The 16,882-nt window shown below is 28.7% G+C and overlaps 2 protein-coding genes across 3 annotated transcripts in view; both read left to right on the top strand.

Moving 5' to 3' along the window:
- The first annotated feature begins 5,739 nt into the window (after nucleotides 1–5,739).
- On the top strand, nucleotides 5,740–6,545 carry LOC149878289 (uncharacterized). Its single transcript, XM_090073317.1, has 2 exons — nucleotides 5,740–5,956; nucleotides 6,118–6,545. The coding sequence occupies exons 1-2, from the start codon at nucleotides 5,806–5,808 to the stop codon at nucleotides 6,390–6,392; spliced, it is 426 nt and encodes a 141-aa protein (XP_089929443.1). The 5' UTR covers nucleotides 5,740–5,805; the 3' UTR covers nucleotides 6,393–6,545.
- Nucleotides 6,546–13,245: 6,700 nt separating this feature from the next.
- Nucleotides 13,246–16,882, top strand: part of LOC149878288 (uncharacterized) — a 28,340-nt gene continuing 24,703 nt past the window's right edge. For both annotated transcript variants that reach the window (XM_090072644.1, XM_090072645.1), the window contains exons 1-5: nucleotides 13,246–13,619; nucleotides 13,725–13,881; nucleotides 15,465–15,579; nucleotides 15,736–15,858; nucleotides 15,953–16,081. In XM_090072644.1, the coding sequence (XP_089928770.1) occupies nucleotides 13,589–13,619; nucleotides 13,725–13,881; nucleotides 15,465–15,579; nucleotides 15,736–15,858; nucleotides 15,953–16,081 (555 nt within the window). In that variant the 5' untranslated portion in view covers nucleotides 13,246–13,588. The remainder of the gene's footprint in view (nucleotides 13,620–13,724; nucleotides 13,882–15,464; nucleotides 15,580–15,735; nucleotides 15,859–15,952; nucleotides 16,082–16,882) is intronic.

Genomic DNA, 16,882 nt, shown 5'->3' with positions numbered 1-16,882 from the left:
GATACTACGGATGTGTTTTGTGCGTTTTGATGAGAACTTTCCCCATATTTCTTGAAGGACCATACAGCCAGTTCGTAGAATTTGGGACTTTTTTCAATTAGTATAAAGACTAATTTCTAATTAGCCTAAACTATTAGAACTAAGCATCTGCGTATCGAAACTTTTTCTGTTATGATACGATGCGATATTGGGTTGTGCGTATCGTTTGTTTCAATATGAAACGATAATATCGTTTCCAAAAAATTACTTACAATAAACTTTCGATATTTATCGAAAAGTTACGATATTTATTGTTTAATCTCATTAAATCTTGATATTTAAAGTCTGTAATAGTAATAACAACTAACTAGTAATAACTAACACTTATGCAAATAAACTTAATAGTTAAAATTAAGTTTATTTGCATAATAGTTAAAATTAAGTTTATTTGCATAAGTTTTAATTATTACTAATTAGTTATTATTACAAGTAAAAACATTTCAAAATTTATTGTACCTGTTCTAACTTATCAAAAGCAACATCTGCTTGTCTCTTTTTTTCATGGCGCTCTTTCTCCAGGGCTGAAAACTGAACAGGATGCTTCCTGGTCAAATGTGATCTCATGCCAGATGTATTGCTGTCTGTCAACTTGCAAATTGCAGTTCAATACTTGGATTTTGCAATAACAACTCGCTCTCCATCATGTGTAGGACTGACCTCCTCCCTCAAAGTGATTTCAAATTTCGTCCTTGGCCTTAAAAATATTATTCAATTAAAATTTTAATACTAGTTCAAAATAAAATTTGAGTATCTTTCTTCAAAAAAAAAAAAAATTCAAGAACTTAATTATGTACCTCTAAGTACTCTAAACTAAAGTACAATCCAAGGACCCGAAAACTTGCTTTTTCCTAGAAAGTTTCTAAAAACGTTTTTAATGCATTAGGCGGCGACATTTCAAATAGAGGACATTTTAACACAAAAAGTATTTATTATAAATTAAAAAATTGACCTGAATTTTAATTGAATTAACCACAATTACTAAAATATTTAAAAGAAAAATGATTTTTTAAAAAATGAATAATTTTTTTGAATATTTTTGTTTTTATTTTAAAAAATGAACAGTTGAATTGTTTTACTTCCCAACTTCGCTGTTTTTAACAACTTATTCTTGAAAATGGCATAAAAACAGCCGATTTTTTATTTTTATCAATATTTCAATCAATAGATAAAAAAAAAAAATTTTGCAAAATAAGTAAAAAAAATGTTTTTAAATTTAAACACTTCCTTACATCTAATGCATAATATCGTAGAATATCGAAAAGTCTCGACAAACATTGTCGTGTACTTTTAAACGGGAAAAAAACATCGTTATACATTTTTAACTATAACTAAATCGATGTTATCGTTAGTAACGATACGATACAACAATGTTATCGCAAACATCGAAAACCAAACGATATTTTATTGATTTCATATCGAAACGTATCGAATCATATAGAAACTCATTATCGAAACCAGATATTGGTTAATTTCGATATTCGCTAACGATATGCAGACAATTAGAATATCATTTTTTTTTTTTTTTTCTTTTAGCGAAGTACATATTTTTATTTTGTAAAATATAGTTTAAATTATAAAATGCTGGTGTATGTAAAACGCTAATATAAATAATAAAATACTTTTATAAATTTTTAAATGCTAATATAATTTATTAAATGCTAGTGTAAATTATAAATCTAACATGACAAATATAGTTGATTTAGCTTTGTCACTTTATTTTATCAGATTAATCAGACTATTGTTCAAAATAAATCTTATTATCTACTGTTGAACTTTATTTGAAATCAATATAAGAAAGTTTTGCTTTTTTAATGAAGGTGATTCAACTTTAAGTAGTTTTGTAATTGTTATCTATTTTAGAACAATTTCCGCGTAATAAATGTTATATTGATTTTTAAAGTTACATCACAATTATGTTAATTATCATTTATAATTACTAATATTGTTTATTAATCTATCTCATATATGTCAATTGCTTATTTCAATTAAAATGTGCGTAATTTTGCATCTCTAGGGATGTTTTTTGTACATTTTTGTTCTTTGTAAAGTTACATTGAACATAATTATAGCATAATTTTCTAAAATCGACAAACGAAGCATTTATCGAAAGAGTTGAAATGAGTAATTTTAACAATATTATGATAAAAAAACATAAAATTTTAAAACTGTTTAATAAATAACGATTATGTAAATAATATCGTCTGTTATTTACAACATAAGATTCTTTTTAGAATATTGAAACAAATTTATCGAAGTAAAGCGAACTCCAAAAAACTTTTAAATATTGAAATATTTAAATATTGAAAATTTAATGCGAATAGAAAAATTGGAGATGAAACATTTTTTAAAAGTTCTATTAAATGATCTGCTTGATGCCAAAGCTTGTCATTTAGGAGTGTTTTAGACTTTACTCCAACGATAAAAACACAGCCAAATGCGATTTTTGTACAACAACTTTCCATCAATAAGCATCTAAAAGCCGTTTACTGTACGCTCAAAACTTATTTCTGAGCGTACAGCAAAGTACACTCAGACCAATGTGACCGCTGGATAAAAAGAACATAAAAAAACTCCCCTCCCTCTGCTAATATGAGATTTTATAGTGGAGAATGCTCAAATATTAACATTTAGAAATTCTGGTGTCTTTTTGTAGCAGATATGTACTACGCTTTTAGAACGAGATTGGAAAGAGAGTTAATGAAAACCGAAATGAGACGAGACAAAGTTCTAAATCCTCAAAATTAATAAATGAAATTGAATTTCAAACATTGAAGAAAAGGAGAGAAATTACGAGAACATTGCTATCATCGGTATATAATCAAGGGTTACGTCAAATACTTTAACTTCAAATTGTAACTCATTTAATCTTGTTCTTTTACATCCTGTGCCATCGAGTCAGTATTTTATGAAAAATTGGACGGCTGAAAGTTGCAATAGAGAATTCGTTTAAACTGATGCTCATAAACTTTAATCTTTAGTCTTTACTAAAAACACATTTGTTCTCTGTAATAATGATCGGTATTACTCTCATCAAATAACCTTAACTTAAGGGGTTATCGAGACAACACCCTTAATTTATGGTGTTATTGAGATAACACCAAGGTTATTGTTTGTAATGTAGTAAAAAATAATATACTGGTATAACTCAAAACCGTTGTCAATAAATTTATCTATATAGGAGAAATATTAGGAAAAAGAACAATAGAAAGTAATAAAATATATATTAGAAAAAAGAAATATAAATTATAATCCTATTACTATTATACATACATACATACATACATACATACATACATACATACATACATACATACATACATACATACATACATACATACATACATACATACATACATACATACATACATACATACATACATACATACATACATACATACATACATACATACATATATATATATATATATATATATATATATATATATATATATATATATATATATATATATATATATATATATATATATATATATATATTCTTGTTATTATATACTTTAGGAGTAATATTGCAACTTACAAAGTTTCAAATTCAGAAAGACATCAATTTTTGCTGTAATATTATCAGATCTGCAACATTGAAGACATGCGATAACAAACTTTTGCTGCTTGAACAAAGATTTGATATCTGTGCATAGCCAGTAGTTCAAGTATACACAGTCCTTTATACACAGATGTAAATTACTAAAGAAAATAAATAAAGAAGAAACTGGTAGAGAAGAAACTGAATGAATGCTTATGTAAAAAAGTAACCATAAATCGTTGAAAGGTTCAGATTCAACCACGTCTAAAAAAGTACTGATAAGTTAATGCTAAGAAGAGAGAAAAAATCCTGACCCCTCAACAATGTGCTACAAAAAGTATTGCTGACCCTGAAAAAATCCAGACCCCTCAACAAAATGCTTCAAAGAGTATGTTGTACTTGAGTACAACAAACCAAGATGTTGTAAAGTGTCAGAGAAAATAGATGCACACTGGTATACAAAATCCATAATATAATTTTCATTGACCCCCTTTGCACATTTTCAGGCTATGATACTTTTAATTTCATTTCAGGTATATTAACAGCATGATTCGACAACATGTCATTTCACTGCTATAGGCCACAGATTCTCTAGCGAAGCCATCAAATTCATTTAAAATTAAAAAATATTTAGCATACTTTACAACAATATTATTGATTGACCTCTATAAACAAAACCTGTAATTGGATTAACGTTCATTTTCACATTCGCATAAATTCGTAGCGTTTAATAATGTTAATCTAGATTGTATTCATCCTATTTTTGGTTATTTATTGCATATCTAATTAGAAAAACTATATCCAACTGTATTCAGGGTGTAACAGATAATTCTGGCCCTTCTAGATACTTCCCATTCCTGCGAGAAATCATGTTTATAAAATTTGTAGATGATGCTTTGTACACTTACTAATCATTAATTAGTCATTAATTTTAAGTTTTTTTCTGTAAAATTCTTGGTTTTTTTTTTCAACATCTTTTTTATTAACATCTTTTGAAAAGCCTTAAAAGTTTAACAAAGTGGTTCATAAAATTTGAAAAATTTTATTCGTTAAAAATCTGTTTTCATGAAACTCTTTGTTATTTAATTTTAAATTTTTTACTAAAAATGTCACGCTGTGATAATACATCCGTGGAGTTTTACCCTTGAGAAATAAGTGAAGCAAACTAATTATTATATCTAAATATCAATTGCTAATAAATTAGACTAAGACAGATCGGATCAGCTTAATTAATTGGAATTGTTGAGTTTTACTTATGTCATGCATTTCTAAGTTTTCCTTGTAACCAACTTTCGTACGCCTTCGGGTAATTATCTTAAGAATGTCTTGCTTTTCTTAAAATGTAATGAAAGAGAAGAGAATTTTTTAATAAAAATTCTTTGGATGGGAATTGATTTTTGCAAACCAGTCTGTTTATTGCATTAAAAAATTTAGTGTTTTAATGAGATCGTTTATATTAGACCATTTACAAAAATTAATTATTTTAGTTATTCGTTAAATCTGTTTTTAGCAATTTCATCTTTACGATAAGTCAAAAACAATAAAAAGCATCGGAGTTGAGTCATTTTTATCTTCGTGGCAAATGAATGAAATTATTGTTTAAAAAAACAAAATTTATGATGGTTTTTAAAAAAGTATCTTCTTCCAATCGAGTAAAATAAAATTGACAAAAATGTTGCAGCTTTTAAAACTAACATTCTACTTGCGCAATCAAATTTAGTAGATCATCGCGATCATAGTCAACAATATCATCATCAAAAGATGTCATAATTTCTACGTTTATTTTAAAATAATATTTCTATTTGTCGATTGCCATTTTAAAATACTATCAAAGGCGGCTGTCTCTGAAACACTAGGACATAATCCTTGATGCAAATACAGTGCATATTATACTAAAGTAATAGAGATGTGTAAGTCGCATGTGACACTATAATAATAGTAATTCAATCACGTATAGATATCTGAGTAAATTAACAACGCAAATTTTGAGCATAAAATTGCTCCTTGAATGTTAAAATCATCACGTGTGGCATCAATGGAGGTAAGATTTTTGAAACCCGATTAACCCGCTTAAACATAAATGATAATCTATGTTAATAAATGCGCTGTCATTCGCAGTTGTAATTTAAATTTAATTGTCTTTTGTTATCACCCCACTCAGTAAATCAAATATATAAGAGTTTTGAACAGCTGCGTTGAAAACCAATTTCTATCTTTAGACTCGGATGGTCAATGTAGTTTATATTATATGTGGAAAGATGACAGGTTCCTTAATTCAACTCACTATCATATCTAGTATGGTTTTAATTTCTTTTACAACAGCGAGTTGCCCTTTTTTCAGATGGAATGGTTGCATTGAACCTCGTGGCGGTGAAGGTAGGTACTTAAAATTTACCCTCGGGAGAAATACTTAAATTAGTTATACATTTTACTAAAGTTAAAATCTTAGTTTAATTTTTTGAAAACATTTTAATGGCTTTTTTATTTTTAAAAAAAATTTAGATCAAAGCGTAATATTTTTCTTTTTATCATTTTAGACAAAAAAAAAAACGAGTTTTTGGCGAGATTAGGAACAAAGTTTAAATCAAAAACGCATGGAAAGGAGGTGAGCGAAAGAAAATCAGAGTACGTCGATGAAGCAATCACTCTTATTAAATCAATGTTCAAAGATTCAGGGGGTCAAGAGAACACAGAGGAATTGAAGAGAGAAAATGACGCGTGGAAAGAACAAAAAGACTTAAAAAATCCCAGAAAAGAATTATACAAAGAAATTGTCCGCCTACTTTTGGAGCTTGCATTCGAGGACTTTTAAATTTGAGTCGTTCCAAACTTTGTACAAATTTGAATCGTCCCAAACTTTGTACAAGTTTTTATAAGGCGTCAAACCTTTAATGATCTTTAAATTAATTTAAAGATGGCGGCCTTCGTATCAATGCTGTAAACAATAACGAAAGTCTTTGTTAGATGCTGTTAATTTTTATGACTTTTATGCAATATAGATATTAAAAATCTTATGGTGATAGAGTTTTTAATTCCTAAAATTTATTGCTTTCTATTCACTATTTAAAATTAAGGAATAATTTAATTATTATTTATACATAAGAATTAACTTCTATTTTAGTAAGATGCATTATCTTTTATAAATTTCTATAGATTTCTTTCTACAAGCAGATTGAATTATAACTCGATCAAAAATAAAATCACTTGATAATCAAAAAAAATGCCTGAATGCTATCATAAATTACTGAGTTTTTAATGGCCACGCCTTCACTTAAATTGCAAATACTTTAACTTAGACGAACGAGAATAATTTTTCATCAAGCATTCTGATAATAAAAGAGAAAAATCTTAAAAATACCCAATATTACGCTAGCAGCATGATTAAAATTTGCTGATTTCAAGCTGAGTTGAATGCTAAAATCGTTTTCATTACTTATTAAGCAGGAGCAATAGATTACCACTTTATTCTTATCAAAAAGTGATCCTTTAAAAAAACTAAAATCACACAAAAAAAATAATTCCCAGGGGTTGGAAAAAGGAGAACGCGCTGAAAATACAAATGACGTCAAACGCTACAGATAATTACAAGGAATTAGCATTTAAAAAAAGAAAAAAAAAAAAAAAATCTCTTATGTTGGATTTTAGATAATATTTGAGACTTTCAAAAGATCACAGATTACTATTATGAAAGTTTTAAAACTAATATTCGTCGTGTTAAATAGCAACAAGCAAAGTGAGAGCATTCATCAAGGAAATAGTAAGGGGGTGGAGGAAAGGGGGAGTAGGAAGGGCGAGGGGGTGGGTGGGATGTAGAAAAGCAACCATAAAAACTCAAAATTAAAAAAATTTGCCGTTTGAGGAAAAACCTCCACGATGTTTGTTAAGTATCTTAAACCATATGGTTCAGTTAAATACAAAAATTATAAGATAACCGACACAGATACAAGAAGACTTGATGTATGTTTTATAGATAAGCATTTAAAATTAGGTATATACAAAATTAGGTGAAAAACAAACTTGACGTTATAAAGTTCACTCCATAAATTTGAATTAACGTAGTCTGACGCAAAATTATAACTGTGTTTAATTAAACACGGATTTCTTTGAAGATTTGGTCACGAAGCTCACGATATCTTCGCCTTGGATTAGCTCTAACTTAGAAAAAATATCACCTTCTATTTTAAATATTTTCATAATCATAATCTCGGGAATTGTTAACCTATTTGCTGTTTCTTTGTTGCTGATCCTGGAGCTATTCTTCATACCTATTATCTTCATACCTATTATCTTCATACCTATTATCTGCAGCTTTATTGCTTCGCCTACTGCTTTTCGCCTTTTTTTTCAATGTACTAAGTATGTATTTTCAAATCTTCCAGCTGGTCATTGTTAATAATTTCATATAACCTATTTTAGAAAATGATCAAACTTACTTTAGTTAGTAAAATAGTTTTAGATAATGGTTGGCTTGAGAAGAAAATAGGATGAAAATCAATTAAAAATTTTATGCGTTAGTTTTTTTACAAAATTTTATGGCATGCTATATTATATGCGCTTGTAAAAATGGAATAAAGAATAACGAAGCAGAAAATATCTGTTAGAAATCGAATTTTTATGGTAGGTAGGTGTCAGCACTGTTCGTCAATTTTTATTGTGGTATTTCACAAGTTTTAAATTTATTTAATAAAAAAAAAATGGTTGGATATAATAATCAATCATTCGCGATCATCAAATTGAAACAATGAATTGTTTTTTTTTCTACCTATAACTTTGAATAATGAATCTTTTAAAGAATCACATCTCTAATTAGTCGGATTAAGAAAAGTCTGACGTCTCTGCATTGATTCTTAATGGGGAGATTGATGGATCTTATTAAAGTTTTATGTGGAGATTGATGGGTCTCATTCCAGGTTTTCTCAAATTTTGCAAAAAAAAATTTTGCTTGATGGTTTTCCTTCTTTACGTCAATCTAAATGGTCCCAAAGATGTTTAACTGGATTTATCGGTAGAACGCGATGAAAGTCAGCACTCGTTAATTTCTCTCAAACGTTAATTTCTCGAAAATCATATAAAAGGTTTTTTTTTGCACAATGAAGCTAAAGTATTGTCATTTGGTTGTATTGGTGTTACATATTCGTTATCGTTATCGTTGCTATTGAGTTAAAATGAATAAACAAATGTTAAATTGAGAAAAAATGTTTGAAAATTTTTCTTCAAAATCCTTCTTTGTCACAATATAATATTTTAATATCTCTTTAAATTGCCGCAAAATAAATCCAATTGAAGATTGAACTCTGTTGCTCAACCTTTTTTGCGACGATATAAAGAGATTCAATATATCGAAAAAAAAGCAGTAAGGGGAAAAAAAGAAAGAATTTAAAGATACATATTAACAAAATCAATCATTCGCTTCATAACGGTAAATCCATGTCGGTCGCAGAGAAATCTTGCGAGAAAATTTAAATGCACCAAAATCTTTCATAGGAAAAGTAATAAAATCTCAAGAATAAAAAGAACATTATAAAAAAAAAAAAAACTCCAAAGCGATCCATTGATTGAGAAATTAAAGGAACACGTTGTTCAAAAAAAGCTATTTAAATATTGAGCCAAGAGACCCTGTGAATAACTGAAGACGATGAAAGAGACCCTGTGCATAACTGAAGACGATGAAAGAGACCCTGTGCATAACTGAAGATGATGAAAGAGATCCTGTGCATAACTGAAGACGATGAAAGAGACCCTGTGCATAACTGAAGACAATGAAAGAGACCCTGTGCATAACTGAAGACGATGAAAGAGACCCTGTGCATAACTGAACACAAGAGACCCTGTGCATAACTGAAGATGATGAAACTTTAAAAGTACACCGAACACCGAACAGGTAAGACTTTGAGCTCAGATTTGTATATAGAAGAAAACTTAAAGAAACGCTTTTTGCTATTGATTAAAAAATATATGCCCACAATTATTTGGGTTGATTTAGCTACAACCCACTACTTCAAAAAGTCACTAGAATGATAAGAAGTCTTTAGAATGACATGAACAAAATGGCATTGAATTTGTATCCTTCAAACCGTGCTGAACAGCGAATAATTAAAAGTTATTGGTCAATTATAAAAATAATCTTAATGAAAAGCAGGAAATTAACTTCTATAAAGCTGATTTTGAGAAAAAAAGAATAGCAGCTTAAAAAGAAGGCGCTCAATACCACCAACAAATTAGCGGTTGGTGGGTTGATTTGAAAAAGCTTGATGACGTCCGATAACTTACGAGCCGGAAGACCACGAGTATGGCGTTCATTAGAAAATAAAGAGCGTGTCCAAGTGAGAGTGTGTAAAGGGATCGAGCATCAATAATAAGAAGAGCATAACAGGTAGGGCAATCAAGATCATCACTGCACCGAATCCTGGGGTTAGGTCTGCACTTACTTCCGCACTAGATTTAGTTCACTCCAAAACGTCTGAAATGCTCCCAAGTAGTACTGACTCTACACAATCAAATTCAAAATTTTCTTTCAAAACCATTAATGCTAAACGAAGCTCATCTTGAGCTGAATGGAACACTAAATAAATAAAATTGTAGGTAAATCTACTTAAGGCCTTTACATCCGCGTAAGGTCGCTATACACCCGTATTCAACGTTATACCGTATTTTTGTGAAACAAATAAAGGCAAGTGGCGCATGCTACAGGCAAATGCTTAAATAATTTTTTGTGCCAGAAATAAATAAATTAGATATGCAGAATATATGGCTTCAAAAGTATAGTACTACGACTAACACTGCTGGAGAAACAATCGGTGAACTGCGGAAGATTTTTCCTCACCGCATCTCAAAATGGTGATTTTAATTGACCTGCTTGGTCTCTTTTTTCTGTGGGGCTATCTGAAGTCTAAAGTATATATGAACAAGCCGATACTGTATATAGTAAAGCAAAACATCAAAGCCAAATTTATTAGGTTAAGCAAAATTAAATAAAAAATATGCTGCCATAACCATACTTTTTAGGTTTTCATGATGCCACAAAAAAAAATCTGGGATATCTTTTGCAACAAGTAATTTATCATCAAGAAGAAGATCTATTGATAACTAGAAGAAGATCTATGGAAAACTATCACCATGGATAAAAAGATAGTCTACAAAAATTACTGGGTAATTTCTAAGGGGGTACCAATTTTCTGAAGCTTTTCCAGAAAGATGACCGTTTATTGAAATTGAATGAATGCGTATTTCACATGGCACATTTTTTGAATCATGAAATCCAAATGGAATGGTTTTTATCTCATAGTTCAACTGGGTTAAATTGATGATCTTGCTTTCAATCAACATTTGGATTGTCAGTTTCAAAACAACTGGAACTATTTCTTCCAGAATCTCATGATGTAAATCTGGTGGAAATGATTCAATAACATTAAAATAAGGTTGAAAATAATGATTTATTTATGCCAAATATTGCTTTATTTGCAGAACAACTTTTAACTGCATGTAGATGAGTGTTGTAATTGGCCAAAGTTCTTAATGAACAGGAACCTTCTGTGTATCTCAGAGATTTTGTTTTTATAATCAAGTGAGCAAAATCAACAAATTCTACCTGAACCAAAACAGCAACTAAAACCAGCAATAGAGTGTGCCCCTAAATTGTGTACAGACACTGTAGCAATACAAACATGAAGGTTGTGTTCAACTTCTCCCTGAATATCAGAATTCATTTGGGATGTTAGTTTATCAACCAGTGGCATTAGTAAATAATGAAAAGAAAACTTTCGTATTTTAGTTTTAAATAATATTGCAAGTTGTATTTGAGATGCTATTGAGCAAAACGAAGATGTAAATTTCCAATTGTGCAATATCTACCAAAAAGTTGTTTTCCTTTTTTGAGCCTAAAGGTTTAACTGAGTCTGATGCATATATAACAAAATTCATTAAATATATCTTTTACAGCCAAAATTCTTTCCAGATCATCTCTAATACAAACATAATGGTATTTATAAGTAACTCCGTCTGAACCTGTAATAGTTTTTTCTTGTGACTCAACCATTTTTAAATTAGACTTACAAAAATTAATCAATTGATACTTATCTAAAACGTGGACTAAACTGTTGATATCATTTTGTTGAATAAATGGCTTTATTAAACTATTTTATAACAAAAAGAATAAAGTAAAGACTTCTCTTATGTCACTTGACAAATCAGCAAGAACTTGGCAACTGCATGCTTTTCTTTTAAATTTAGAAACATAAGGCATAAACATAAGAAAACCGAAAAAACAGTTACAAATTAATTTATTATAAAGTTAAATTTAAAAACTTAAGAATGAAATTAACAATTGAAAAGGAAATGTTCAGATAAACCCCGCACACTTTTTGATATTTATTTATTCTTAAAGAATATAATTTATACTTTAATTTTTATAGAAGAACATAAATTATATAAATTATTCACTTTGTTTTTTGGTAAACAACTGTGTAATGCACAAATAACTTGTATCTAAATAATACAGAGCTTATTTTATATTATTATATATTACAATAATACAAAGCTTATGTAATGCATGAAAAGATATTTTTTAAATAAAAGCAATTGGACTAAACTGTTGATATCAGAAACTTGTTCACTAAATAACCAGGGAATGCCCTCTTCGTGTCAACAAACTATTTTCTGTTAAAAAACGTAGCATGCACCTTAGATGCTACCCTGCACATTTGAAATGCTAAGTATAAACTCTTAAAATAAGTGATGTTTTCGTTAAAATCTGCTCCAATTTTTTTACCAAATCAGAATAATACAACATTTTGAAATTTTAGTAACGTTTTAGTAAAACAAAACAAACCGGAAGTTGGTTGATTATATTAATCCTGAGACTTTTCTTGCAAGGTGTTAAAGAAGGCTGTTGACGAGTTTGTAACACTTATTGTTTGCAAAGTGAGCATCGTGGTATGGTTCCTCTTAAATATGGAGAGCTGTTGGTCATTGGCTACCTTTTGGCCAAACGTCTTTCAAAGTTTTGTGCATATGATTGACCACGCCAAGAAGGAGATGTAGTACCATTAGAGGTGTAAACTCTAAAATCTATGAGTGAAAATTTGTTCGTTAACCAAATTACCAAAAGCCTTGAACTTCTTGATTATAACGTCAGGTCTTTGGAATCTTTTTACTCATCAGAGATCCGAATGTACGAAGCGCACACAACTTGATAAACATCTTGAACCCACGCACTTATTTGGAACTTTAAAAGTAAATTCTTTATCTACAGTAACTGTAATACTAAACTTTTTTGGCTCAATAAGGAAACCGTTGGTTCCCAAAATCGTTCTCTAGAGAATCATTCTCTTGAGAATCGCTCTCTTGAAAAACTCATTAAATTAACGTGGTAGGCTCTTTAATCCAGGAAAAAACCAATGAAAACATTTTCATAATTTTAAAGGAAAACTGTTGCATATTATAAAGCATATTCTAGATGTGAAACTACAAAATTTGGAAAAGCTATCATTTCTAAAAGAGAGATAAATGAATTTTCTCCAGAGAACGGAATAAGTTGGATTTCAGTTTTTACATTATTGAAGTCTGACGGCATGACAGATTTCTCAGCGCAGGTCTTAGCAAATCTAGCGGTTTTGTGACGTTGACCATAAACATCGTTAAACGCACGCGTTGCGAATCGCATTATTAATGACTGACTTTTTACTAACAAAACCACGTGTAGTTTTTTTTTTCAAGCTTATTATTTTGACAATTTTTTACAATTAAATATAAAGATCAATTAGTTATCTGTAAAATAAATTTATATTATTATTAGAAGTAATCCACCAAATGGTTGTTTACAATATTATATTATAGTATGTTTTTACTATTATCCAACTCAAACGTTAGATAGTGTGGTATTCTAGATTTATCATATATAATAGCTATTTTAACTAGCTAGGCTCTTTTATGATAATTACAAACTTTTGACTATATCTTTGTGTTTATTTAGTTAAAAGAAAGGTATTCTCATTTTAATGTTACAAAAACATGATTATCCAGCACAGAACTGATTTTCATGGTAGTTAAATATATATGTTTTAGTTTCTTTTTTATCTTTTTAATCTTCTGTTATTATTCTTCTTCTTCTTCTTATTGTAATATTCTTTTTTTTTTTTTCTTTTAGTTTTATCTTCATGCTTACTTGATTCTAAGTCCAATATAGATATAAAAATTGAAAAGCTAAGTGAAATCGAAGACAAACAGATAGACTCTATTGGAAAAATTCAGTTTCTCTTAGACTGGATTTGCTCAACAATTGACTTCCTATCTAAATCTGACAAGTAAGTTTATACCTAAAATGTTGATGATTTAACTCATAGAATTACTTGTATAATTATAGTCCACAAGGGAAAATATGAAGTTACTTTTTTGAAAATTTCAAGTGATTGCCCTATGAGTAATAGTTAATTAAATAAAGTTTGTATTGAATCAAATTTTAAGTTAAAAATCGTTAAGTGACTCTGTTGCTTTTTCTCCTCAGTCTTTTTTTTTTTGTTATAGTTACACATCCCCACCATTATATATATATATATATATATATATATATATATATATATATATATATATATATATATACACACACACATATATATATATATATATATATATATATATATATATATATATATATATATATATATATATATATATATATATATATATATATATATATATAATGCATGCAAAAACAACTCTAAAAGAATTATCATAATGTATATAATAAATATTTGAATAAAAAACTATTTAAATCACCTACTATACTTTTTTACCTATATATACTATTATACTTACTGTTATATATTATGGCTGCAGTTATACAGAAATTAAATAATTTTTTTACAAAACCAAGTTGCCAAAATATTTTATCGTAAAAAGAAACTCAGCTGCCTACCATGCAGTTGTCTTATTAACCTTCTAGCAAGCAGCAGTAGGTAGTGAAGAATTAAAAGGTACATAAATTATATAAAAAATGCTAATTATTTGAAATTTGAGAATTTCTACACAAGCAATTAACAAATTACTATTTTGGCAGCTGCCAACAGTTGCAGGTTGGTTAACAATTATCATTTTAGACCATGCTATGTTTGTTTGATCTAAAATGGCGATTATACAAATACTTTTTCTTCACTACTATTAAACAAACTAAATTTAAACAAAATAAAATTAAAATTTATGCTTAGTTTTACTGAGAACTTTTATTTAAAAAAGTTAAATTCAACAAGTTATTGTAAAAATATGTATTTGAAATTTATATAAATATGTAATATTCCGTCCTTTTAAGAAAAAAATATTATGTTAAGCAAAAAAAATAGGTTTTTGTTTGAAACTTATAAACTTATCAATATTTGAACTTAAGATATAAAACTTCATTATCATCAGTTTCTTAATTTTTATATAAGCATTTGTTAATTCTGCCCCCAAATTGAGAGGTCAAAACTGGCTTCAAAAAGTTTGGCATGCGCAATATCTAATTATATTTTGAGATAAGTGGTATAGAGTTGAAATTTTCAGGATTTCCTTATCTAATCAACTTACACCACTCCAGCATGTTCTACCAAAAATCTGATGTGGTCCAAAAAAATTAAAAAAATTAGTCCATTTGATATGTAATTACCCTTTTGATTGACATTTGATTTTAATCAACCTTAAAAACCTTCAATAAAAACTTTATTTGATTTTAAAGTTCAGTTTTCAAACTGTTATATGATTTGTTATTTTACTTTTCATGTATTTTTTATATATATATTTGTCTTAAATATCTTTTCTTCAGGCAGCTATTTGTAATTGCCTGACAAATATATTAAATATAAAGATTTTAGGCAAGACAAATTGTTCTTAACACGTGGTGGGTTTTATTATTTAGGCTAATAGCTACTAATATTCAGTCTATCAAAGCGCTACTTTCTCTGCTTTGTGGTTATTTATCAAAGTCTGTGATTTTAAAGTTACAGTGTCTTCTAAAATTAAATGTGCTTGAGGTACTTGTCTATTGGTTTGTTTTTTTTCAGAAAAAAATTGTTTTATGCTTTTAAATGGTATTAAAGTAAAAAATATTAAAACTTGTTTTTTAAAGCAAATCATAGAAGGGTTACATAAATATAGAAAATTTTAACTGTTTATTAATTGTTTATCAGGTATTAACTAAGTTTTGTAAAGAAGAAGCATTATTTGGTGCTGATCTCATTGTGTGTGTTTGGCATGATGTCCTTCATTATCAAATCTGGAAGCAGTCACTTCCTTTGAAATTAAACTCACTGGTTAGGCATTATAAATATAAAAATAAACCTTATAAATGTTAAACCTGTTAAAATTGTTATAATCTTATAAATGTTAAATTTTATTTTTTTCCAGGTTGAAGTTCTTTCATACATGGCTGATCAGATGCTTAAAGTCCAAAATTTGGAGAAATGCGTTTTTGTTATATTCTCTCTGCTCAGCCATTACAACAAACAGATAAAGAGTCAATATAATCTTAAAAAAGTAAGGTTTCTGTGGATTTTTGATTATTGTGCATATATATTAAACATGTTAAGATAAAAAGCAAAGCTTTTTTTTTTTTTTATCTTAGCATGTTTAACATATATGCACAATAAAATCTCTATCATTACAAATAATAATTGTTTTAAGTGGGAGGTATGTGCCACCTATGATGATCTTTCCTTATAAGCGAGTGAAATAATTGAATGAAGCCAGAAATAATGGATAGAGCACCATCAGATACCTGGGATGAATGTCACTCAAGCAAGTAGAAGCAAAAAGGAATTTTTTTTATTTGGTTAAAAAAATTTATTCAATATTCTGATACCAAAACAACCTCTCCATTTCTACTTATTTTATATGAACATAAATCTAAAAGTATTTAACTAATTAACATTGCGAGAGGAGTGGTGCAATTCTTCTCTCTTCACATTGAAGGCAGCCCTTGGATTTGGTTTTTGTCCTATCACTTAGCTTTTACTATGATCACAAAATCAGGAAATGGTTGAGAACTAATCCTAGGTATGTGGTCACTCAATTTCAAATAGCTTAACTTTTTGGCTCAGCCTTTCTGGAAGCTAATATCACAATCACAAATGCCCTAAATGGCTTTCAAAAAGCATCCTTATGGCCAGATATTACAGATGAATGGCCAGCCATTCATCTGTAATTACCAGCCATTAATCTGTAATTACCAGCCATCCACTGGCTACTAACACCCAAATACCTGCTTTTAGTAGCAATCTGAATACTTCTAAAACCCATACTGTATCTTTTACGAGTCAATCAACTGATTATACAACC

Source organism: Hydra viridissima, unplaced genomic scaffold (genome assembly GCF_058129835.1).
Source record: "Hydra viridissima isolate aposymbiotic clone 2 unplaced genomic scaffold, HvirCarnegie_v1 scaffold_15, whole genome shotgun sequence".
NCBI classification, from domain to species: Eukaryota; Metazoa; Cnidaria; class Hydrozoa; order Anthoathecata; family Hydridae; genus Hydra; species Hydra viridissima.
This window is presented reverse-complemented; position numbering and strand designations above follow the sequence as displayed.